Raw genomic sequence first — 26,445 nt, forward strand, 5'->3', positions numbered from 1 at the left:
TTTTTTTACACACAATTGTCCATTTACAGAGTTATTTCTCCCACCCAGCATGGGTATGTGTAAAAATACACCCCAAAACACATTGTACTACTTCTCCCGAGTACGGCGATACCACATGTGTGGCACTTTTTTGCACCCTAACTGCGCTAAAGGGCCCAAAGTCCAATGAGTACCTTTAGGATTTCACAGGTAATTTTGCGGAATTTGATTTCCAGACTACTCCTCACGGTTTAGGGCCCCTAAAATGCCAGGGCAGTATAGGAACCCCACAAATGACCCCATTTTAGAAAGAAGACACCCCAAGGTATTCAGTTAGGAGTATGGGGAATTCATAGAAGATTTTATTTTTTTGTCACAAGTTAGCAGAAATTGATTTTAATTGTTTTTTTCCACAAAGTGTCATGTTCCGCTAACTTGTGACAAAAAATAAAATCTTCTATGAACTCACCATACTCCTAACGGAATACCTTGGGGTGTCTTCTTTCTAAAATGGGGTGATTTGTGGGGTTCCTATACTGCCCTGGCATTCTAGGGGCCCTAAACCGTGAGGAGTAGTCTTGAAACCAAATGTCGCAAAATGACCTGTGAAATCCTAAAGGTACTCATTGGACTTTGGGCCCTTTAGCGCAGTTAGGGTGCAAAAAAGTGCCACACATGTGGTATTGCCGTACTCGGGAGAAGTAGTATAATGTGTTTTGTGGTGTATTTTTACACATACCCATGCTGGGTGGGAGAAATACCTCTGTAAATGACAATCTTTTGATTTTTTTTACACACAATTGTCCATTTACAGAGTTATTTCTCCCACCCAGCATGGGTATGTGTAAAAATACACCCCAAAACACATTGTACTACTTCTCCCGAGTACGGCGATACCACATGTGTGGCACTTTTTTGCACCCTAACTGCGCTAAAGGGCCCAAAGTCCAATGAGTACCTTTAGGATTTCACAGGTAATTTTGCGGAATTTGATTTCCAGACTACTCCTCACGGTTTAGGGCCCCTAAAATGCCAGGGCAGTATAGGAACCCCACAAATGACCCCATTTTAGAAAGAAGACACCCCAAGGTATTCAGTTAGGAGTATGGGGAATTCATAGAAGATTTTATTTTTTTGTCACAAGTTAGCAGAAATTGATTTTAATTGTTTTTTTCCACAAAGTGTCATGTTCCGCTAACTTGTGACAAAAAATAAAATCTTCTATGAACTCACCATACTCCTAACGGAATACCTTGGGGTGTCTTCTTTCTAAAATGGGGTCATTTGTGGGGTTCCTATACTGCCCTGGCATTCTAGGGGCCCTAAACCGTGAGGAGTAGTCTTGAAACCAAATGTCGCAAAATGACCTGTGAAATCCTAAAGGTACTCATTGGACTTTGGGCCCTTTAGCGCAGTTAGGGTGCAAAAAAGTGCCACACATGTGGTATTGCCGTACTCGGGAGAAGTAGTATAATGTGTTTTGTGGTGTATTTTTACACATACCCATGCTGGGTGGGAGAAATACCTCTGTAAATGACAATCTTTTGATTTTTTTACACACGATTGTCCATTTACAGAGTTATTTCTCCCACCCAGCATGGGTATGTGTAAAAATACACCCCAAAACACATTATACTACTTCTCCCGAGTACGGCAATACCACATGTGTGGCACTTTTTTGCACCCTAATTGCGCTAAAGGGCCCAAAGTCCAATGAGTACCTTTAGGATTTCACAGGTCATTTTGCGGAATTTGATTTCCAGACTACTCCTCACGGTTTAGGGCCCCTAAAATGCCAGGGCAGTATAGGAACCCCACAAATGACCCCATTTTAGAAAGAAGACACCCCAAGGTATTCAGTTAGGAGTATGGGGAATTCATAGAAGATTTTATTTTTTTGTCACAAGTTAGCAGAAATTGATTTTAATTGTTTTTTTCCACAAAGTGTCATGTTCCGCTAACTTGTGACAAAAAATAAAATCTTCTATGAACTCACCATACTCCTAACGGAATACCTTGGGGTGTCTTCTTTCTAAAATGGGGTCATTTGTGGGGTTCCTATACTGCCCTGGCATTCTAGGGGCCCTAAACCGTGAGGAGTAGTCTTGAAACCAAATGTCGCAAAATGACCTGTGAAATCCTAAAGGTACTCATTGGACTTTGGGCCCTTTAGCGCAGTTAGGGTGCAAAAAAGTGCCACACATGTGGTATTGCCGTACTCGGGAGAAGTAGTATAATGTGTTTTGTGGTGTATTTTTACACATACCCATGCTGGGTGGGAGAAATACCTCTGTAAATGACAATCTTTTGATTTTTTTACACACGATTGTCCATTTACAGAGTTATTTCTCCCACCCAGCATGGGTATGTGTAAAAATACACCCCAAAACACATTATACTACTTCTCCCGAGTACGGCAATACCACATGTGTGGCACTTTTTTGCACCCTAACTGCGCTAAAGGGCCCAAAGTCCAATGAGTACCTTTAGGATTTCACAGGTCATTTTGCGGAATTTGATTTCCAGACTACTCCTCGCGGTTTAGGGCCCCTAAAATGCCAGGGCAGTATAGGAACCCCACAAATGACCCCATTTTAGAAAGAAGACACCCCAAGGTATTCAGTTAGGAGTATGGGGAATTCATAGAAGATTTTATTTTTTTGTCACAAGTTAGCGGAAATTGATTTTAATTGTTTTTTTCCACAAAGTGTCATGTTCCGCTAACTTGTGACAAAAAATAAAATCTTCTATGAACTCACCATACTCCTAACGGAATACCTTGGGGTGTCTTCTTTCTAAAATGGGGTCATTTGTGGGGTTCCTATACTGCCCTGGCATTTTAGGGGCCCTAAACCGTGAGGAGTAGTCTTGAAACCAAATGTCGCAAAATGACCTGTGAAATCCTAAAGGTACTCATTGGACTTTGGGCCCCTTAGCGCAGTTAGGGTGCAAAAAAGTGCCACACATGTGGTATCGCCGTACTCGGGAGAAGTAGTATAATGTGTTTTGTGGTGTATTTTTACACATACCCATGCTGGGTGGGAGAAATAACTCTGTAAATGGACAATTGTGTGTAAAAAAAATTAAAAAATTGTCATTTACAGAGATATTTCTCCCACCCAGCATGGGTATGTGTAAAAATACACCCCAAAACACATTATACTACTTCTCCTGAGTACGGCAATACCACATGTGTGGCACTTTTTTGCAGCCTAACTGCGCTAAGGGGTCCAAAGTCCAATGAGCACCTTTAGGCTTTACAGGGGTGCTTACAATTTAGCACCCCCAAAATGTCAGGACAGTTAACACACCCCACAAATGACCCCATTTTGAAAAGTAGACCCTTCAAGGTATTCAGAGAGGGGCATGGTGAGTCCGTGGCAGATTTCATTTTTTTTTGTCGCAAGTTAGAAGAAATGGAAACTTTTTTTTTTTTTTTTTTTTGTCACAAAATGTCATTTTCCACTTACTTGTGACAAAAAATAATATCTTCTATGAACTCACTATGCCTCTCAGTGAATACTTTGGGATGTCTTCTTTCCAAAATGGGGTCATTTGGGGGGTATTTATACTATCCTGGAATTCTAGCCCCTCATGAAACATGACAGGGGGTCAGAAAAGTCATAGATGCTTGAAAATGGGAAAATTCACTTTTTGCACCATAGTTTGTAAACGCTATAACTTTTACCCAAACCAATAAATATACACTGAATGGGTTTTTTTTTATCCAAAACATGTTTGTCCACATTTTTCGCGCTGTATGTATACAGAAATTTTACTTTATTTGAAAAATGTCAGCACAGAAAGTGAAAAAAATCATTTTTTTTCCAAAATTCATGTCTTTTTTGATGAATATAATAAAAAGTAAAAATCGCAGGAGCAATCAAATAGCAGCAAAAGAAAGCTTTATTAGTGACAAGAAAAGGAGGTAAAATTCATTTAGGTGGTAGGTTGTATGAGCGAGCAATAAACCGTGAAAGCTGCAGTGGTCTGAATGGAGAAAAAGGCTCTGGTCCTTAAGGGGCGAAAAGACTGTGGTCCCGAAGTGGTTAAATATGAAAGAAACATGGTTTTTAAACTGTCATTTTTGTAGTTTAAAAACCATTTTTTCTTTGCATTTTTAAAATCAATTTTCTCAAAAACTACAAGGTCTTTTTGGAAAATTATTTTTTTGACTTGTACCAACTATAGTGACACTATTCTGGTGTCACTACCATCACTATATGAAATTAATTGAATTTACAAATCTTAATTACGTATAAGAGTAAATGCAAAAATGTACACAAAATTTTGCGTAATCGTAGTTTGTTGATTACGATCATCAATGCTCCACAGTTCATTCCTTCTAAAAATCACACTCATCTGTGCCGCGTAAATATTTCTCCTACTAAATAATCTCATTACATGAATATACTTACCACTCCAGCATAGTGGCCCAGTTCAAAGTGCGCCTCGTACTTTCTCTTCTTGTCTGGTCTGGGTTTCTGGAAGTTGGGAGACTTTCCAAGATGATTGTCGTAAAGTTTTGCTTTAAAAGTCATATCTGTAGCTTTAGGAAACATGCATTCCTCTTCAAGGATTGACATAATCCCCAGTGGCTGTTGAAAACAAACAAAGAAATGTATAGCAACACATGTATTAGTTACAGTAACAAGCAGTTCATTATTTCATATTCATTATTGATCATTTATACTGTGAAAGTAACCAAAAAAAACCCCACAACTCTTACCTTTTCAATCAGGTCAATGCAAGCCTGCAAGTCTAGGCCAAAGTCAATAAACTCCCAATCGATGCCCTCTTTCTTGTATTCCTCTTGTTCCAGCACAAACATGTGATGGTTAAAAAACTGTTGCAGTTTTTCGTTTGTGAAATTGATGCAGAGTTGTTCAAAGCTGTTATACTTTATTTAAAGAAAAAAATGTTAATGAAAATGTATTTTGCAAGGTTAAATCTCTAATTCATGCTTGTGTTTTTAAACACATATTGGCCCTTATTAAATTCACTTTTTCTCCTTAATTTCCACCTATTTTTCATTTTCTGTTTAAAATAACTTTTCAGCACTCTGCAATTGAAAAATTACCAAAAAGTAGGTGAAGAAGTACTGCCAAAATTATTCTATTTTCTTGCATGATGACGACTAAAAAGGCATTTTATCAATATGGTGTGAAAATATCACCTAGGACAGTGATGGCTAACCTTGGCACTCCAGCTGTGACAAAACTACAAATCCCATCATGCCTCTGCCTCCCCGAGTTATGCTTATAGCTGTCAGAGTATTGCAATACCTCATGGGACTTGTAGTTCCACCACAGCTGGAGTGCCAAGGTTAGCCATCACTGACCTAGGAGAAAGCTCAGCAGAAACAGTGACGTGCATATGGGCACTTGTGAGGAATCTATAAATCTAAAAGGCAGTGTAACATGCACACCATGGACACAGCTTCTATGTGTGCATATAACTGACAAAGCTGTGTGCACATAGCAGCTGAGTCCATGCCATGCATAACATACTCACCCAAAGCAAGCCACAGCACAACCCACCCAGGCTAAACTCTTGACGCCACCCACCGCTGTCAACACTAAAGGATATGCCACCCACCCTGCCCACACTAAACCCTGCACCTGCCCACCGCAGTTAAAGAGAATCTGTACTGTCCAATTTGTACAATAAAAAACATAAGCTGGGCGGGATTCTGTACAGACTTGTCGGTTTGCTGGTATTTCATATTCTGCAATGCACTAAGATGAGTTGTTGTGTATGGAAGAACAATTATAATTTGTGGAGGCTCCACTACACAACTTACAGGGCATAAAGGATTTTCTATAAATATACTGGAGACCCATATCCCATGATACCTTCAAGGGTCTACTGGTACCCAAGGTGCCTCAGCAAGTGAGAGCTGCTTTAGTTGTACAACAGGGGCCTGCACAATATTAGGCCAGTGGATACAATGTTTGGGGTCATGTCACTTAAATAAAATACCTCTTTGCATAGCAAACAATCAAACTTAGTAGTAAAAGTTGATGAGATGCAAATATGCTGGGTTTGCTGCATGCAGCTTAGAATTCAGCCAAGGAAACACTGCAGGTCCTGCAGAAAATACTCGTATCTGCAGCTTAACAACCATCACTAATATTAGTGGTTTCTTCAATAGCAATAAGTTATTTTTAGCTGTATTGCTTCCAATGTCTCCATTTTGACCCAGATGAGAATGTGCCTGCTAGTTCCTGCTACTGCTTTAGATAACCTAGGAAAATGAATTAGTTTTACCTACTAAGGAAACATTACTCACATCAAAGATTTCAAATCCAGCAATGTCCAGCACGCCAATAAAGAACTGCCTGGGTAACTTTGTGTCCAGTGTCTTATTAATGCGGATTACAAGCCATTTGAACATTCGGTCATAGATGCCTTTGGCCAATGCTCCAACCGAATAATTGACCTAAATACATTAAGAAATTTGTTTATGATAAACTGTAGAAACATCTACCAGACAGAAAAAACATACAAACTTTCAGGCTGTGTTCCCACTTGAGGGTAAAACGGACATTTTTTGCCCATTTTTCTGCATCACAAAACTTACAGTGAACAGCTCCTATTTTATATACTGTACAGTATAGGAGCCATTCACAATTGTCAACTGATCCATGGGATCCGCTGCACATCTGTGCAGTCAGTGATAATCCCGGACAGGCGGATGCATTCCCCATATAGCCTATGGTGGTAAAGCATCTGACCCGGGCTTGAGCCGGACCACAGCAGACCATCAGAGTGGACAGTACACTAACCACTTCCGCTGGCCACACCTGATCCGGCTGCAGATGGGAACCGTGCCTTACACATCCCAATCTCCTGTGGCCCCCTGGACTACCAATGCATATGTTAATGGATAACATGTACTCTTACTGTTTGATGCAGCCATTAGAACCAGACATCCTGGCATTACATTGCTTATTCAATGACTATTCTGCCAGACATGGAGACCGGCTGGAAGACTTCCCAATCTTTAAATGCCCATACCTACTAAGCAATTTGGTGTGATGAACAATATTTTGCGATATCCTGCAACATTGTTTAACAAAAATTTGTTAAACGATATTTAAGGACACACGGCACCCACACTGATCATTTGTTTTTTAACGACCATCATGTCCGATTAAGTGGTGGATCGATAGTTTGTTCCGATCCTCATTGACTTTCGTGGGTTTGGCTGCAATCGGTTAAACGACAAGTTACATGATTGCTCATTTGCGATTCCGCAAATGACACATGCAGATTTGGCCAGATGTTCTCGGATAACCAATTTGATTATGGTATTTGTCTACCTGATGGTGTTCACTGGCAAATAGCTAATTTGATTAGTGTGTATTTCTACCCACTGTCAAAGCACTCAGAATTAAAATATCTAAGCAATGATGGTATCATTTACAATTCAAAACAGGAAGACTGTGTAACATGGTGTCAGATGGGTGAATGAATTGGTGAAAATCATATATAAACCTTTGTATGTTACATTACTGTTGTATGATTCTGATCCTGTTCTGTATCATGCCTGAATACGAAACTTAAAGTTTTGTAATGTACAGTTATTAAAGGTATCACCTAAACAACCTTTATTTTTTTGTTATGTCTTCGGATTCTCTCCATGACTAACAGTGGACCACACGCAACTGGCTTTAACCTCTTCAGGACCATAGGCTTTAACCCCCTCTAAAGACCAGGCCTTTTTGTGTTAAATAGGCCACTGCAGCTTTAAGGCGAAGCTGCAGGGCCGTACGGCACAGCACACAAATGAATCCCCCCCCCATTTTCTCCTCACCAACAGAGCTCTCTGTTGGTGGTGTCTGATCGCCCCCAGGTTTGTTTGTTTGTTTGCAATAAATATTTAATTTTTTTTTAAAATTATTTAAATTCCCCTCTTTCCCTCCCCCCGTCTGCCTATCACAGCGGATCGCTTCTGAGTCCCCCAGGGCGACAGCCGTGTCACATGGCTGTCCCCTGTACAGCGCTGCTGTAGATCGCAGCGCTGTACATGTTAATTAGACGGCGTCTAGCAGTCTTCCAAGCGGCAATCGTCTCTTGGAGACTGAAGGCGGAGCTCTGCTCCGCCCACCGAGCATGAAATGCACGTGCAGCCTGCGCGCAATCTCCTGCAAAACAGAGCCCCAGGACTTTACGCCAATCGGCATTAGGCGGTCGGCTAGAAGTTAAAAATAAAGGATAATTCATTTTATATGTATTATGTTAACAGAGACATAATACTGAACTGTATAAAATTGCTTATCTCTGAGACATAGGACCACATTGTATGGATGACTGATTTGCTAGCCACTAGTCAATTATAGCAACCAGCTGCTACACCTATTGACTAGCACTAACCTCTACCACGAGCTGAAACAAAAGGAGGGGTTCCATTTTGAATTTGAGAAAATTTGGAAACCTCGTACTAAAAAACTGCCAGAACCCGGAAGCTCTGGAGAATCTTCTGTGTGGAGCATGAAAGCCTGTTCACTGGGGCAAGGAAGTGCACCTCCAAGAATTGTACTGCTTAAAGTTTAACTGTCGGGTATGAAATCAATTCTCTATTTTTATCTGGTAAACAAGTAATAAGGATGCTAACCAGGCAATCCAAAAGTTAAAATCACTATTACTTTTCTTGTTCATAAATGATCATTCCCCGGTTTACCTGACTCTTATTTGGTACACATAAAATTTGGGACACAAAAAGGAAGTTGCAGGGCATGCTGGGTTGTCCTTTTTTGCTTCTCTACTTCCCCTCAGGCTTAACTAATGCAGCCTGATTGGCTGAAGCCTCTTTCCCTCCTGTTTTCCCCTCCCACGCCTCTGTTCCTCTCTGATTGGCCAATATTTCTCATGCTGAGACAATGCCCTTTCTATAGTAAAGGGTGGGCAAATCAGGCAGAGGAGAGTAAGGGAAAATCACTAAAATCAAAACGTGGACAGTGCAATACATATGTTACATAAGTAGAGCAAGTATTTATCTACTTATATATATATGTGTTTTTTTCTGAGACCGTATGGCTGACAGCTCCTCTTTAATAGGATTCACTGAACTTTAAAAGCAGCTGTCTAACACTCATTGAAGCTGTATGGAGAGCAGCCAGATGCAGAAAAGGCTTAGATATTGTCCAAGCATTTGGGTACCCTTACCGTGACTTTTATTTCCTCATTTAAAACATGAATTATCTATTAGCCTGTATTTACATTCATTTACTAGGTGTGATGGTCTTACCTGGTTTACACTTTGACCCTTTGTCACATATTCGTTTCCTACTTTGACCCTGGGATGCAACAGACCCTTTACTAAGTCAGAAGAGCTGATGCCCATTAGGTAAGCAGCTTTGTCTGTACCTATTGAAATAAAATTATTATTACATTATGCATACCTAGTATTATTCATCTACTCCTACAATGAAATGTTACTGATTAGTACCCAAATGGTTACTTGGTCATTGATATTAAAGTAATATAAAATGTGTAAAGTAAACCCACAACTATATGCAGTAACCTACAAAAACCAACTGTTCATTAACCACTTGAGGACCACAGTATTAAACCCCCCAAACGACCAGGCCTTTTTTTGTAAAATTGGCCACTGCAGCTTTAAGACCAAGCTGCAGGGCCGCACAACACAACACACAAGTGATTTCCCCCCCCCCTTTTCTTCCCACCAACAGAGCTGTCTGTTGGTGGGGTCTGATCCCCCCGTGTTTATTTATTTATTTTATAAATATGTATGTGGGGTTTTTTTTTTTATATTTTTTTTTTTTTCTTAACAATCCCTCCCTCCCCCCAGCCGACCAATCATGGCCCGAATCGTGCCCGAAGGAAGTTGTCATAGAGCTAGTATTGCTAGATATTGAATAACATGCTTTACTTTATAGTCTATTGAATATTGATTAGTCCAAGATTGATATTGAATAAACTCTCCAAATAGTCAATGCTCATATTTCTCAATATATTGTGTTAAGCTGCTTATTCTCTTGTGTAATGTGTTGCAATTATCTTTTAGCTTATGTCAGTGGAAATACCCAACTCTAGGACAAAAGACAGAGATATGGTCAGCATTGGAGATCAACCAAGACGCTGTGTGATGCCAAGAAAGTGCCTGCTCTATCAGCAATATCAGCAGTGAGCCAGACATCACCAGACTCTGATCTGATCTCATCATATTTATGTACACACCTAATACACCCCTTAATAATTATGTACACCCTCTACTAACCATAAACCATCCCTAAATAAATAAACATTACTTGTTACGTCATGTAATCTATAAAAAGAAGGGCTGCACCCCAAATAAAGAAAGTAATAATTATGAATCCAACAGATATGGTCTCCGTGTCTATTTGATTTAGGGTTTCTATATGCATGCATAGAAACAGATATTAACATGGAATTTGGAACACCTGGATTAATCTAGCAAGGCGGTGTTTGATCAAAGTCAATGTAAACAGGTGGAGGACATACAAATGCAAGCAATGCCATGGCCCAGATTTTAACCAGGGGTCCTAGTACTGCAAGTCAGTAGTGCTATCCACCATGAGTGTGTTTTTACCAACCCGATACTCTGCATTTTCATATATGAGACCACTCAATAGTGCTATTTTATGAAGCAATTTAGCTTTTGTTTTTTTCCGGCATAATAAATAAGGCCCTATGTGCATTCTGGAAAACGCAATTTTTGGCAAGTGTGACCCACACTTGCCAAAAATTGCGTTTTTCCACAATGCAAAAGCACACATAGTGCTTCCCAATGCACAATTGCAGTGCACTGGGAGCATTGTGTGGTTTTCCTCCGCAGGGAAAAAACCCCCGAACCTGCTGCATTTTATCGCACAACGCGTGAGATTCCCTGTTAGCGGACAGTCAGCTGTTCTCAGCTGTTTGCTGGCCAAGCATGCTAATTCAGCCACAGCAAAACACTACCATATGGGACAAGTACTTTTACTAAAGAGAACTTACTTTCTGTTCCATCAGTCTCTGCTTGTTCCTCTCTTGGCCTCTGTTTAAATTTCATGTTTCCAAAATGCATTATTGCGCCTGTTAGCTTATAAGATCCATACTTCTCCTCAGAAATAAAGCCCAATATGTCAAAAGCTTGCTATGGGAAAGAAAGTTTAAAAAGGCATTCTGAGTTATTGGTACGTATTATTACTGTAACCAATGCTCTTTATCAGTCTGTACTTACATCAGTTGCAATTAACTCCTCACCATCATCTAAGTTGTCCACCGTAACGGCACCTTGTGAACTGAAGTGGAAATCATATGGATTTGTGGTTACTAACAGCATATCTGCAAAGAAAGAAAATATGCATAGCTCATGACTTAGCAAAGTAGTCAGACACTAATTAATAATCATTATAGTAGTTCAGCTCTCATTCATTGTTTAGGGTTACCACTTAATTCTGCTCTCTTTCAAACCACACGTTAACATTCAGACCTGGGACCCTCTAGTAACTTTTGCTTTGCTAGCGATTTTGAAGGAATACGGCTTAATTTTGCCACCTTCTTTTAATCATAATTGCTCAGGAAATGCTACATGTATTTCTTTTGCGATTTAATACAAACCAAAGGTGCCATGTTGGAATCACCCTCATAGTGTTCCAATGTCCTAGCGCTTTGTCGAAGCAGAGAACATACAGCAAAAGTAGGTACGTTGAGATGGAAAGAAAGAGAGAGGATCAGGACCCTGCAAACTATGAGTTTGCATTATATACCAGTTTACTAAGGGTTACTTCGTAACGACTGTGGGTTAGAGATGTCGGCGAACCCCTCTCACTGTACTACTTCCGGGTCGCTATGACCTGGAGTAGTACGGCTGCACTGGCTTGACGGGTGTGTGCCGTGGGTGTGTTGTGCATGTCAATCACATTAGGAGCCTTCTATTGGCTCCCACGAGGATGTGATTGGCATGGCACACACTGTGGAGCTTCGAATGTCATTACACAGCCCCAGATGTTATGACTCATATTTGGTTTCTTCTGGACTACCGAAAAATTGGGTCCTGTTTCCAGAATTACGAAAACAAGCCAATGTTTACGCTGCTAGTGCCTGGGAGTCTGGGACATTAGTGAGATAACTGACCTCTCTAGCCACTCTAGCTACTGATCTCTATATCTATAACATGCCATGGCCCATCATTTACACTAGCACACTAGTCTCTACCCCCTATTGTTTTTTGTTATATCCAACTCTTTATATTATCCTCACATAGCGTTTTTTTTATACACTATATGCTGTATGATATACAATGTCTCGTTATACAAATTGTAACTACAGAATTCACTATAGCAAAATGTACTGTCTCTTGTCCACAGTTTGTTCCCACGTTTATTCCCTGATGAAGCGGGCGTGGCCTGCGAAACGCGTTGCACTTTTGGGTACTATATAATAAATGTGATTACTATTATACAGACAGTCTTTCGTGTCTGCTTTATGGAGGTAAGTCAACCGCTTCCTCCAAGAAAATTTTAAAGGTTTTATCCACTTTTACCCTGCTGGCGCCTCTGTTCTCGTTTTGCTGTACCGTGTCCACCCCTAGTGGAGGGGTGATCTACCCCTTTTCTGATCTACAGAGAGCGACTTCTTAATCCTGAGTGAGGACAGGTCTAATCTCCTCACCTGCCGATACAGTGGTTGCCTTTGTGGTAACCCACGTTTGTGAGTATACGCTTCTCACTAATTATCTTTACTATATTTATGCTGAACATACTACACTATATTGCGCTCTCGGTTTCTCTAACTTTATAAAATAACATGTATACCTTTCAATTTATTTAATTTTTTAACCCATAGCAAGTGTATAGAATTCTGTGTACTTATTTGTGGATGAATACAGGGTATACGTATTGCAACTTTTTTTGTAGAAAAGGAAATAGTTCACTTCCGTTACTGTTTTTTTCTTTTTCCCCTTCTGATTCTCCTAGTTCCACAGCCTAACTTCAATTTGTACCCTAAAATCGCCTAAAAATAAACTACAGAGATCCTTAACTTTGGGGGTCACATCACACCCCTATTTCCTGAAGTCCACCCTGGCTCCTTCACGCACCAGCCTAGGATGTAAGCAGCCACATAGTCACACCTACACTATGCCTCCCACCCATAGGAAATTATAGGAGGAAGGTTGAATTTTAGGTACACTCCACAAAAATTCACACCCATAAACTCCTCACCACATATACAATGCTCAGGCCCGGATTTACCTCAGAGGAGCCTATAGGCACAGATGTCCTGGCACCTTAGACTTCGCCCTCCATGAACCCACAAACCCCTGTCAAATTGCACTGCAAGTGTGCTGGCTGTCCCAGGTGTCACTTCTCCCTACTTCCCTTGTCCTTTATAGGTAGATACTTAATAACAGGAAGCCTGAAGTACCCTCAATATTAAAGAGACTCTGTACTTACAAAAAAGCCCTCTGGGAGATACTTACCTGGGGAGGGGGAAGCCTCAGGGCCCCAATGAGGCTTCCCCATCCCCTGTAGTTGCGGGGAATCCAGCGCGGTCTCCCCCAAAACCTACCCCGACAAGCTATGATTTATTTACATCTCCATGATCCTTTGCGCCAGCGCAGTAGAGTGGATACAATCTGGTTTGGCTATTTCCACCTTACCTGAACGATGAGCCGCTAGTGCGCCTGTGCAGGATCGTGGTAGGTAAATATTTACCTCACTGCGGTTCGGGGGGCTGCATCGCTGGATTGCTGGGACACCGGAGGATGGGGGATGCCTTGTTAGGATCCAGAGGCTTCCCCTCCCGAGGTAAGTATCCCCAGAGGGGCTTTTTTTATTACAGATTTTTTAGCTAAAGTAGCTAGAGGTGCGCCAAGTATTAGGTAGCTAGAGGAACCTCAGTATTAGGTAACCAGAAGTGCAGAGAGCAGGGTGAGTAACCTCTTATTTACACCCTTATCTGGACTATGCATAGGGAAGGAGGGAGGGAGGCGTTCAGGGAAGGGAATGAGCCACCTTACAATCATCAGGTGCCTGTAGGCACGTGCCTACAGTGCCTTATGGTAAATCCGGCCTTGTCAATGCTTCACTCCCCACTGCAGTAATTTCCCATGCCATTGACCAGAATGGAATGGACCATTAGTGGCTGTAACAGGCATGCCCCCCTAACCGGCACAAATGTGCCATGCCTCCTTCCTTAAGAAACTGAGGGAATCTGGGCTAGTGCAATGATGAAGTGGGCTTCTTCCAGAAAACATTGAGATGCCTACTAGCACCTATTACTGGAGCTTTAGAGAAACTGTAAAAACAAGGAGTCTTGGGAGGGGGTGTATGTCTATGGAGAAGGGAAGCACCCTGACTAGTAGAAAAACACAGTCATATACAAATAAATTCAACTAAGGATCTATGTAAATTTATATAACTTTTCACTGTGTTGAAATACAATCCTTATGTCTCACCTTGTAGCTCACTCTTTTTACCACTGGTAATCTGGTAAAAAATATGGTAGCTTCGTTCACCAGGTTGTTGAAAAATTACTCTGGATTTTTCCAGTAGATCTACAGATAAGGTAACACATTAGTCAGAATAATTGGCAAGGATTCAAAATAAGTGTTTAAGAGATAAACTTGACAAGGTTTCAAAAAGGATCCCAAATAGTTAGAAAAAATAATCAACAACTGCAGCACCAAAAAGCATCTGGAGACCATATTTAAAGAGAAACCATCACCAATAATTGAACTTCATCCCAATCAGTAGCTGATAGCCCCTTTTCCATGAGAAATCTATTCCTTTTCACAAACGGATCATCAGGGGGCTCTGTATGGCTGATATTGTGGTGAAACCCCTCCCACAGGAAACTGTGACGACCATGGTCTGAATCTCACCATGTGATAAATGTCAGAATGTAAATCAGGGAGAGGAAAGCTTTTACAATGGGCAAACACTGACTAAATAATTTATACATAATTATTGTAAAGATTAAGCACTTTATTTTATTACATTATTTTCAATGGAGTTCCTCTTTAAAGTGTACCTAACGTGACATGTGACATGATGAGACAAACATATATACATATTACACTAGCCCTACTAAGAAATTATCTGAAATCCCTTTCTGTTTTCCAGTACAGCAAGAGTTAATAATCTATGTCTATGCAAATGAGCTTGTCTGAGCTTGTTGAAAAGCTTGTCAAATTCATCTGGTTTCCTGAAAAATAAATAGAAGCAAAAAGGCTGTTATCTGCCAGGGAGATGGCAGATAAAAAAGGTTTTATTCTACTTAGGCTCTGCTCAATTCAGGCAGAAAGAGATGAGAATCATAAATGTGTCCGAGTACTCTTACACTTATTGAAAGGTACCAGTAAATGAAATTTGAGTTTATATACTTACAGATTTCTATATCTGCAGATGATAATTTTCCTGTTGTACCAAAGTGGATTCTAATGAATTTACCCTATAGGGAAAAAAGATAATTATCACAATCTGAGAGAAGCATGATCTGACATTTATACTACACTCGGCAAAAACTGACTCTAGCGTGATAATTGTATACTCTTTATTCCAGGCAATCAATGGCCTCGGTTCATAAAAGGCTGTGCAATAAAATATTCTGTTCGTTAAAATACAGCATTCGGTATTTTAGACCTTTTTGTGCTAATTCATAAACATTTTCCACAAGTGTGGAGTTATCTCGCTTTTGTTACAAGCTGTAATTACATGCAGTGAGGACGTTACAATAGATGCATCCCCGACATCCCTTTAGAATGTCTGTTTGTTATACTGCCACTGCTCACTCTGAATCTCTGTCCTTTAGTCTTTCTTAACATATATATATATATATATATAAAATAGGCTAAGTGCCTCAACCTTCAAGCAAGAAAAAGAAGTAGCGCCTTGCCCCTAGGGCCGGTCCAAGCAAGAGGAAGGGGCCGGTCCAAGCAAGAAGAAGCAGTAGAGCCCTGCCCCCAGGGGCGGTCCTACACTTGCCACCGAGCTGGAGGGGGTAGCGGGCAGGAAGGGGGTATTGGGCACAGCGGCGGGGAGGGGCCCTGCCCGATACCCTCTTATGCGGCGTATGCTACGCCGCGGGTCCGCTAGTTTTATTTAATTGACACAGCTTAGATGAAATTCAAGAGACTTTTACATGTCATAATTATGTGATTTTACCCACTAGTTCCTCCCATATTCAATCAGGGACTGAATGGGTTACACCGCTGAAGGGATTTTAGGGAAAATTGTTTTGTTCTGGCTGTCTCTGCTTCTGCGAGTCATGCTTCCCTGCACAGACTCACAGAGACTTCGCATTGTTAAGACCTCACCAGAGCCGATGTCGGTAATTAACGTCTGAATTACCGGTTGTTGCTGGCTTTATGAATTGACATTTGCTGACAATTTACTGACGTGTTGGAGGCTATTACAGCCAAGTCAGTAATTTACCTCACTACTCGGTAATTTGAGCTTTTCATGCGTTAACAGCCTTTATGAATTGACACTTTGCTAAGTGATCTGGAAAGTCTGCTGTTTTCAGCATTACCGCATGCGGTAATGCTCTATGGGTAGAGGCCAATGTGAGCATAGCTTATTCAGTAAAAATTGTTACAAATTCCTTAAAATTAATAGTACAAGAGAAAATGGTAAAAGAGCAGAAACCGCCGTCTCCCATTCTACGTTCAGTGTAGAAATTCATCAAAATTGACAAAGCTCCCTTCCTATCTCTGTGGCGGTCCATCTGTGCCTCATCACATGCCAATGGCATAGTACCCACCTCCAGGGTCAGAACAAGAGTGAAGAGAAAAGATGTCTAATGTTCAGAAATTTTATGGAAAGTTACTATTTTCATAAATAATTCATAATTGATGGACCGGAAGGGGGTTAGACTAATTCAGCTTTGCTGAGTTTAGTACTGACAATACACCTTGAGTGACTGTAGGACACCATTTCTCAAGCAATAAATTCAATAATATCATCAGACATCCAATAGATTTTAGGATGGCTTTGGTGCAATGCGTCACACATACAGTAAGATTACGCCTCACTTTTTTTAATCACAAGTATTCATTTCAATATTGGAAAACAACAAAAATATCTCCACAGATTCCAAGGCTGCTAACTACTGTAGATTGCAGTTACACATAAGGAACGCTGAGGTAGCTGTTGGGTGTGTATCTTATGCCTGGTACGCGGAATGCAATTTTCTGTCAGAATGACAGTCTAATAGATTATTTCCAACAGGTCCGATCTGATTTCCAAGCGTTTTCTGATTGATTTTCTGATCACTTTTATACAAAATCGATCAGAAATCAGATCGGACCTGTCGGAAAGAATTGATTTTACCATCAATCTGACAGAAAATTGCATGGTGTGTACCAGCCATTAGAGTTCAGTTTCACTTTAAGAAAAGGCTATCAAGAGAACAGAGGAGAAGAGGCTGGTTTTAAAGGCAACCTGAAGCGATAGATATACGGAGGCTGCCATATTTGATTCCTTTTAAACATTACCAATTGCCTGACAGTCCTGCTGATCTTTCTGGTTTCAGTAGTGTCTGAATCTCACACCTGAAACAAGTAAGCAGCTAATTCAGACGGAAACATCTTTTCTACATGCTTCAGGGTCTACGGCTAAAAGTGTTAGAAGCTCTCTTTTAGCCATAGACCCGAAGCATGCAGATCAGAGCAGCATGCACATCAGAGCAGCTGGCAGGCAGCTGGTATGGTTTAAAATTAAACAAATATATCAGCCTCTATATTCTTCTAACTTCAGGTTTCCTTTAATAGCACTCAAAAACAGATTGTAAACTAAACATTAATTACAATAACTGACATAACTTGAGGACAATTATTTAAAGGGACTCCGAGCACATCTCATGGGCATGCCTTTAAGCCAGACGACTTCCAACAAAGTCGTGCTATGACCCCTCTGGAGGAGCCTCTTGCAATGGCCATGCGTGTCACTTCCTCTTCCTGCTTCATTCAGTGATGCACTTCTCTAACAGAGAAGACATGGGTGACTCGGAAGTTATAACATAGCCAAGATGGCAGCTGCGATTTTCAAATTGAAATTGAATGAAAACTATTTGGTGTAGAATGGCGATTCAGGCATCAATTGAAAGAGGAGAGTGCAAGCTACAGAAAGGTATGCATCTAGTTTGCAGTACTGGTCGGAGTCTTAAAGGCATACCCATGAGAGGTGCTCGGAGTCCCTTTAACATCTTTTTTATTTATTCTTGAAGGAATTTTCTACCAAACAGATGGAAGGTGAAAACCAACTTTAACCATCATGTACATATTATGCTGAGCTGCTATGCATTTGTCACAAAAACAAGAAACTCACAAAACGAGAGGAATTATCATTTCTCAGGGTCTTGGCATTTCCAAAGGCTTCCAGGGCTGGGTTTGCCTGGATGATTTGATCTTCCAGGGTTCCCTGTAAAATATAAGTATGTGACTGTAGTTATTTATTTTCAATACAAATGCTTTTAAGCAGTGAATCCAATCATAAATATAATCAAGGCAGTAAAAGGGGAATTTTCATTTTTATGAACAAAACACAAGGTGAATTAGTGATGCAAGAAGTCAATAAAGACCAAAAACTTTTTCTCCGTTTGCTAAAAACATCCAGTCAGATCCATAGGAATTTAAATAGAGAAAAATGTTTCATCTCGTAGATAAAACTAGATAGATATTTATGGATAGATTTGAAAGCTGACGGTACATTTATTGATTTTTATGCCCAATCGACCTTTTGATTACATTGTTTAATTGAATTGAGAAAGAGTGAATGCACAGTTTGGCTGAGGAATCGATATCAGGCAGATCATTGGAAAACCCTGGATCAGTCATGTAGGAATTTTTCAATCAATCGTGCAGGAATCGACTGATAGAACAACCTAAAATCAATGAATTTTTTATGAACATGCGCTTCGCCATCAATTGAACAAGAGTTCAGATATACCAAAAAGCATATAGAACGATATTTCTCTAAACATCTACTATACAGGTATATTGCTTCTAGTCTGGTTGCACGTTTCCATTATTATTCAATCAGTAATTCATTTTCTGATTTCTCATGACTCGATTAAGGACTGATTGGAAACTTACCCCAGTCTTTGTTGCTGGTTGCTGTAAAATAGAAAAATATAAAAATCAGTTTCCCTTTAATATTAATGCCCCAATAAAATACAATTTATGTCTGTCCTATGTGTGAACAAAAGCCCATAAAACAATGCATCACATTGTATAAGTTACTACAATAGTATCTATACCTATGTTTAAAAGAAAATGCATTGACTTTCCCCCTGTCTCCCCTGTAGAAGACCTGCAGGAGTGATACCAATCTGTACAAGAAGAGAAGGATGATCGTTCAAAAGGACGAACACAAATGCTTTATTTTTTATCAACTTGGACAAGTTAAAATGGACTTACAATTGCTCATTTCAAGCAGATATACTTAGGTCAGGTGTTTATACTGTACCAGCATTAGCATTATTCAGTATGATAATCTGTTGGGTCCAACCACTGGACCTTGTGCCTCCTTAGACTAATGCCATATATTTACTGTGAGAGTGGAGTAGCTGCAGAGGATTCTAAAGATCCTAAAGTGGGACATTGTGTACTCTCAGATTTTCAGAGAACTTGGAGCAGATAGTTACAGCTTTTGCGAGTGGTTTGGACCAGCAAGTAATGTAGAGAGTGCTCTCCTAGCAAGGGACAAATGAGCTTTTATGATTTCACCCACGTTCAAGTCACAATAATATATCTATATTAGTTTCTATGAGCGATCATCCCTTAGTTCTTGCGATTTAAAAAATGTAGATGGAAGCACCAATCTTTGTGTGTCCCTTACGCATGAGGACACACAATAATGTGTACTTCCGGTAGTTCACACATCAGTAGTGTGTGACAGACATGAGGAAACAGTTACATCTAATATGGATAGATATCACTCTCAAGTAAGCACACATTAATCCTTTTACACCATATAGCAATTGGTCACTACGTTGCAATCATGTTGATGGCAGTTTTGCAGCCCTCAGTACAGTTGCCATGAGGATAGAGAGCAGCAGTCACTAAGGAATTTTGCAGTCTACAGTCTACTATTTCTACCATAAAAGCTGTGTGAGCTCTAGGATGTACAGTAAGTATGCATTATGCAGGCAGTTTTAACAAACAGGACATAGATTTCAATCACTGCAGAAGCTTTAAACATGGTACACAGTCAGTTATAAGATGGTTTAATAATATTTGATTATTGTCCAACATCTGTGTTCTGCTCAAGGACTAAAGGTGGCCACGCACGATACAATGAAATGATCTGATTTTACGGCAATTCGATAAATATGATCGGATCTCCCGAAAACTGTGAACAAAAGTGCTTAATTCTTACAATAATTATGTATATATGATTTAGTCAGTGTTTGCCTATTGTAACATTTTTCCTCTCCCTGATTTATATTCTGACATTTATCATATGAAAGTTTACTATTGGCAGGTGATGTCACTGGAAGTAGCTGCTGCTTGCTTTTTTGGCAGTTGGAAACAGATGTTATTTCCCACAATGCAACAAGGTTCCCACAGTGTGATGTCAGCACCATAGTCCTGACATCACACTGTGGGACGGGTTTCACCACAATATCAGACATACTGATGATTAGTTTGAGAAAAGGAAAAGATTTCTCATGGGAAAGGGGATATCAGCTACTGGGATGAGGTTCAATCCTTGGTCACGGTTTCTCTTTATAGAGAACCTGTACTGAGTAAAAAATATTTAAAATAAACACATGAGGTAACTTCAAATGAACATTGCATAGTTACCTTGCCATCAGTTCCTTTCAGAAGCTCTTTATTTTCTTCTGACAATAATCCCTTCCAGTTCTGACAATATTTTGTCAGATCTGAAATATATCAGTTGCTGTCAATAAAATATCAGTTGCTGTCAGTTATAGCTGAGAGGAAAACTGATGTACCAGGTAATGTCCATGTTTCCCTATGGCTCAAGTGGGCGATGTTACAGTTTAACTGTGTGCTGACCAGAAAGCTGTTATGGGGTAATGGCCATTTTCAAAATGGAGGACGGAAAATTCCCTTGATCACAGTGAACAAACAGGACGCGGGAGAGGAGAAAGACACTGAGGAGTAGACTACATGGAAGGTAAGTATGACTTGTGTATGCTTATTTTGACTTTTAATTTTCAGTTCAGGTTTTCTTTAACCCTCTGGGTGATACAATTATATCGCCCAGGAGGTGGCACAGCAATATTTTTTAAATTTTTTTATTTTTTAAATCATGTAGCGAGCCCAGGGCTCGCTACATGATAGCCGCAGCGCAGCGGCATCCCCCCACCCACTCCGATCGCCTTCGGCGATCAGAGTAAGCAGGATATCCCGTTCAGAACGGGATTTCCTGCTGGGCTTCCCCGGTCGCCATGGCGACGGGGCGGGATGACGTCGTGACGTCAGAGGGAGTTCCGATCCACCCCTCAGCGCTGCCTGGCACTGATTGGCCAGGCTGTGCAAGGGGTCGGGGAGGGGGGGCTGCGCGGCACGGCGGGTAGCGGCGGATCAGCGGCGAGCAGCGACGATCGGGAGTTACATGCAGCTAGCAAAGTGCTAGCTGCGTGTAACAAAAACAAATTATGCAAATCGGCCCACCAGGGCCTGAGAACTTCTCCTGCGCGACATACCCCGAGTTCAGCTCGGGATTATCGCTCAGGAGGTTAAGGCACAACCAGCAATGTACAATTGGGGAAGAGGTCTTAACAGTCTTTTGACCTCCGATTACATAGGTATAAATACACAATTACAAATAGCTGAGCAGTGCTTTTAACCTCCCTGGCGGTACGCAGATGCAGTGGCTGCGTCCGCGGGAGGGATTTATTTTAATAAAAAATGTTTTGTATTAGTTAGCTAGCACTAGGATAGCTAACTATGTGTGGCAAGTCCCCTGGCACCGGTCTGACACCCCCCCCGTCCCCCCGATTGCCACCGGTAATATTTACCTGTCTGCGATCCCGCGAGGGCCGCAGCTTCCCAATTAGCTTCACTCGTCGCTATGACGACGATCGGACATGACATCGTGACGTCATCGACGTCATGCGCAGTCCCGATCCTCCCCATAGCTAAGTCTGGTGCTGATTGGGAGGCTGCGCCATCGCGGGATCAATGGGGATATGTATTGTGGCGGCAATCGGAGGGCATAGTTAGCTAGCCAAGTGCTAGCTGAAGAATATAAAACACATTTTATTTAAAAAAAATCCTCTTGGGGCCATGCGATCCCCTGCGGCGGCTAGCCCGACACTGTGTCGGGCTTACCGCCAGGGAGATTAACAGGCTAAGGATGCTAGTACTACAAAAGTGTATGTGTTGTGTTCGCCACATAAACATATTCTGATGGGCAAGTCATTCCCTTCTTAACATTATCTCAGTTGTTTACAGTATCATTAGCTTCTGTGCAATAATGTCAGTGATGCTAAGATGTGTAGAGCTCAATGTCATTGGTAGCCATATAGTCTATTATGCCATAACTGTTATGATACTTACATTCTTTTTGCCAGTAGGGTCACCAATTGCTGCAACCGTGGCAAAGTACTGAATGACACGTTTTGTGTTCACAGTCTTGCCAGCACCAGATTCTCCACTAAGAACAAATGTATTAAATGGAGTCAGTAGTGCGTGATGCAGAGATTATTATAAAAATAGTGACAGTGATAGTTGAGATGATAATCAACTCCCTCCCTCTCCCTATTGCCCAGCTAGGTGTCAGTGAAAATTTGTGTCATGTGAATCTTTATGTCTATTGACTCACTGGGTTTGAAGGATGCCACAAACAGTGCATGTAAGGGTTTGGAAGCCATCTATTCAAAACAACTCAATCCAGCGACGGCTTCTGATCAAGTATGTATGGTACACATACCTACTCTCTCTTCTACCCACGCTACTGAATGGTGGTACGCACAGTGAAGAATATACTGTGTAATCCAATTTCATTAATATGGCAAAATGCTCCTATGTTGCTGTCACGGAACAGCCGTGAGAAACGAGAACGCAATCGGTTTAGTGCGCCGATTGCCCGTGAGTGTAGTCAGGCCAGCGATTTAGAGACTGACATTCCTGGTTTTTTAAATAGGCAGTTTTTTTCCCCTGTTAGCAGCTGGCAAGAAGACTGGCCCTGTGACTGCTGATTAAGCCAGAGGTGTAAATTTAAAGTTTGTCTAAGCTGATCTCACATTCAGATGTTAATTGAAGGAGCCAACAGGGCCTTTCATAGAGGGAGATCCCAAGAAGCAGACACAGCTGGACTCCAGTCAGCCTGGCTCCAGCCTTAGCAGGAAGAAATGAATGTACTATATAATCTTTTGCCCATTTACATAATACAAAAAATAGGGTGGTTATGAAAGCAGTATCATTGGATCCGTAGGGTCATGCTGGATCTCTTGATACCAGTCAAGAGGGGCCCGGGGCCCCTACAACCCAGGTATGAATCTACCCAGGACCCTGATCTGCTGCACTAGCCATGTCGGATATCATATTAATCTGTATTTTCCACCAAGTATGAAGCTGTTACCCCCCTAAATATAATGTGTATGGTTCAGGAGTTACAGCATTTCATAAGTTTAGCCCTAAAATCTCTCAGAGGGAATGGACTGGCATTGGTTGGTGACTCAGAGGGGCCGGCATTGCCACCCCCCCCCCCAAACCAGCTTCATCAAAAGCACCTGGCCAGCAGGCGGGCTGCGAGTCCTCCCATTCCACCCATCTGAGAACATCCTGCTGCCAGCCAGAGGACATAGGGCTGGTGGCCATTTTGCTGACCCATCTGAAACAAAGGACACATGTGCTAGCGGCCATCTTGATTGGCCATCTTCTGTAACCTGGAACAAAGAATTCTGCTGAACTTTGATTGAAACCAAGAGCTTTAAGAACTTGAAACCGTTTTGCTTGAACTTTCTGATTTTCCCACAAAAGGACATATTTCCATAAATCATAAGTATTTTCTCCCTTTTTATTTCATACTGGCTATTACTGTCTTAATAATTGTGATTTTAATAATTGTCTGTATATATTAATTATTTATATTGCGTGAATAAACGACCTTCTCCAAGTCATTCACTGTCCGCTACCCTGCTTATCAGCACACACAGAACTGATCCCGGGTCTCTGAAGATACGCTACTGTTTGTTGTTGGCTAGACAGAATATCGTGTGTTTAACCGTTTTATTCGCAGGATTAGTCAGTCAGTGGGCTCCTCGATCCCATGGTAACCGCGGTGGTGGCAGACCTACCCTGAACCAGTGTGTGAAGTTGTAATCACCCGTATCTCACAGGCTCCCTTCTGGTTTGTCTGCGGCTAATTCTTAACGGTTCCTGCGCATTGACTGCGACCAGAGTTCGCACGATCTGTGCGCTGGCACCGTCCAGAAGGCCAATTGCGGTCAGCCACCAGGGCTCCTGTGACAGTTGCCCTCAACTAATGGTGCAATTATATTACACTGCAAATGTTGCCTTTCTGAAAAGATCTGTAGGCACCTTGGCTAATGTTTGAACACTTTCCTTTTTACAAGCATTCTATACATTACCGGAGTTTAATGTAAAAACAGCCTTTTGGTTTGGCAGCTTCTCGGTGGCTCTTCCTGCTGCAAACCTCCTCACTGTCTGTGCTAACATTACTAAACATACTTGACTTGTAAAACTATGAACTGTTATCAGTCAGTTCAGACCTGATGTGTAGATAATAAATGACAGATATGGTAGTAATGTCCACACACACACAGCAATGAGGGGTCTACAATAAGAGGCAGAGAATGCTGTTCAACTACCAGACTGCAACTTCAGCTCTGCTGAATATGGTGTACACTGTACACACTGTACTGGATGTCAAAGGACAAATATCTAAACAGACAACCGGAGAATTCTCAAATCATTTAAGTGTGCAAAATCTATTACTGTACATATCATAGCTGCATTTTGTTAAGGTGCAGTTTGTAGTTCTTATAACATATTTACAAGTTTGCCTATCTTCAGTATATAAACATAACAAAAACAACATTTAACTCAGTATCATCATCTACAATAAAACCTAACTGTCCCTGCCTCATCCACTTTCCATGTCTGTCCGTCTGTGCTTTTCTTGTACTGCGCATGTGCGCAGTACAGACAGCCGTTGGGACTGGAGGCCGGGCCAGGGAGCAAGGCGGTCGGGTGCGTGCGGTGGGCGGGCGGGTGCAAGCACGCTCACTGACTGGCGGCGGTGGTGTGGTAATTTCACTACCTTTTTAAACGGGCTTAGGTAGACTAGTATAGTGATAATGTGACTGCTTCTTTACATACTATAAAATGTTAAACAGTTATTATATGCAGTATTTATGTTCCTTATAGTCCATTTCATAAAATTCTGGTAGTTGTCAGGTTCCATAATTTAACTTGCTTTACTGTACAGTCATTGTTTAACTTAATTGACCATCTGTTTACACCTTTTACAGGCTAATGTCAAAAACTAGAATGGTCAGCACCAATTTCGCACACCCAATCCACAAGCAATACGAGAATTTTTTTGGGATCTCCCTTTCTCAAGCAGTTTGGCATACAATGCAAGTTAATATACAGCGGGTTATAGACATCACTAATCCCCAGTACCCCACCCCATAAGTGATCTCACAATGACAATATTCCTGCCCCCCCCCCACCGTCATTGCAAACAACCAACACACCGTCCATAATAATGCTATCTTGAGAAAGGGACACCCTGTGAGGCTCCCAAAACAATGCCGGATTACTTGTGGATTAGCACAGTGAAGAGTGTGCTGAAACTTGCGAAATTGGTGCACTGACAATGTGTTTCTTGTATGCTCCGGTCGTACTGGCTATACTGCATTGTCAAGTACCCAGGATCACGGAGATGGTATGCCTACTCTACTTTGGATTGTACAGGAGAAAAACTAGGCACGCCATGTTCCCAGGTCTCACTGTTGTTTCTCAAGCACAACAAGCTTGTAGCAACTTGATATGTTTCAAGCAGCAGATATGCTCATAAACATTACTTACGTGATCAACATAGACTGATTTTCCCGATCTAATAAAAAATGAGAAAAAGATCAATATGTAAGGGCCTATTAGTAAAGAGGCAATGATTAGACAAAAACAGACATACATGCAATGCATGTTGCCAGTTATGGAATAGTTTCTAGGAGTAAAAAAAGCTATTTGCTTTGATAGCGTCAGTGCTATCAAATGTCTAATAGAGATACATTGCAGAATTGTTCAACAGTATTTTAAATGCACTCAAGCAAACATTCCACTTCCTGTTAGTTTGTGGTAAAATATATGCAGTGACTGACTGTGGGTCACGTTTCATAATCCTCGGCACAGTGCAATGGAAGATAATGATTCTAACAATAAAGAGCTAAGTGTGAAAGAAAACACAGTAAATTGGACAAAATGCTCAGTTATTTATGTCCTATGGAGGTAAACAACAAAACAGTATTCGTATTTCATGCAAACTG

General features: G+C 41.1%; 1 protein-coding gene across 1 annotated transcript in view; it reads right to left on the minus strand.

The window, feature by feature from the left end:
• Nucleotides 1-26,445, minus strand: part of MYH15 (myosin heavy chain 15) — a 104,226-nt gene that overhangs the window by 70,396 nt on the left and 7,385 nt on the right. The window contains exons 5-15 of the mRNA XM_068268459.1: nucleotides 25,988-26,015; nucleotides 22,472-22,583; nucleotides 18,282-18,374; nucleotides 15,342-15,405; nucleotides 14,411-14,509; nucleotides 11,192-11,295; nucleotides 10,966-11,104; nucleotides 9,233-9,351; nucleotides 6,272-6,421; nucleotides 4,709-4,879; nucleotides 4,398-4,577 (exon numbers count right to left, since the gene is read on the minus strand). Of these exons, the coding sequence (XP_068124560.1) occupies nucleotides 4,398-4,577; nucleotides 4,709-4,879; nucleotides 6,272-6,421; nucleotides 9,233-9,351; nucleotides 10,966-11,104; nucleotides 11,192-11,295; nucleotides 14,411-14,509; nucleotides 15,342-15,405; nucleotides 18,282-18,374; nucleotides 22,472-22,583; nucleotides 25,988-26,015 (1,259 nt within the window). The remainder of the gene's footprint in view (nucleotides 1-4,397; nucleotides 4,578-4,708; nucleotides 4,880-6,271; nucleotides 6,422-9,232; nucleotides 9,352-10,965; nucleotides 11,105-11,191; nucleotides 11,296-14,410; nucleotides 14,510-15,341; nucleotides 15,406-18,281; nucleotides 18,375-22,471; nucleotides 22,584-25,987; nucleotides 26,016-26,445) is intronic.

Source organism: Hyperolius riggenbachi, chromosome 2 (assembly GCF_040937935.1).
Source record: "Hyperolius riggenbachi isolate aHypRig1 chromosome 2, aHypRig1.pri, whole genome shotgun sequence".
NCBI lineage: Eukaryota > Metazoa > Chordata > Amphibia > Anura > Hyperoliidae > Hyperolius > Hyperolius riggenbachi.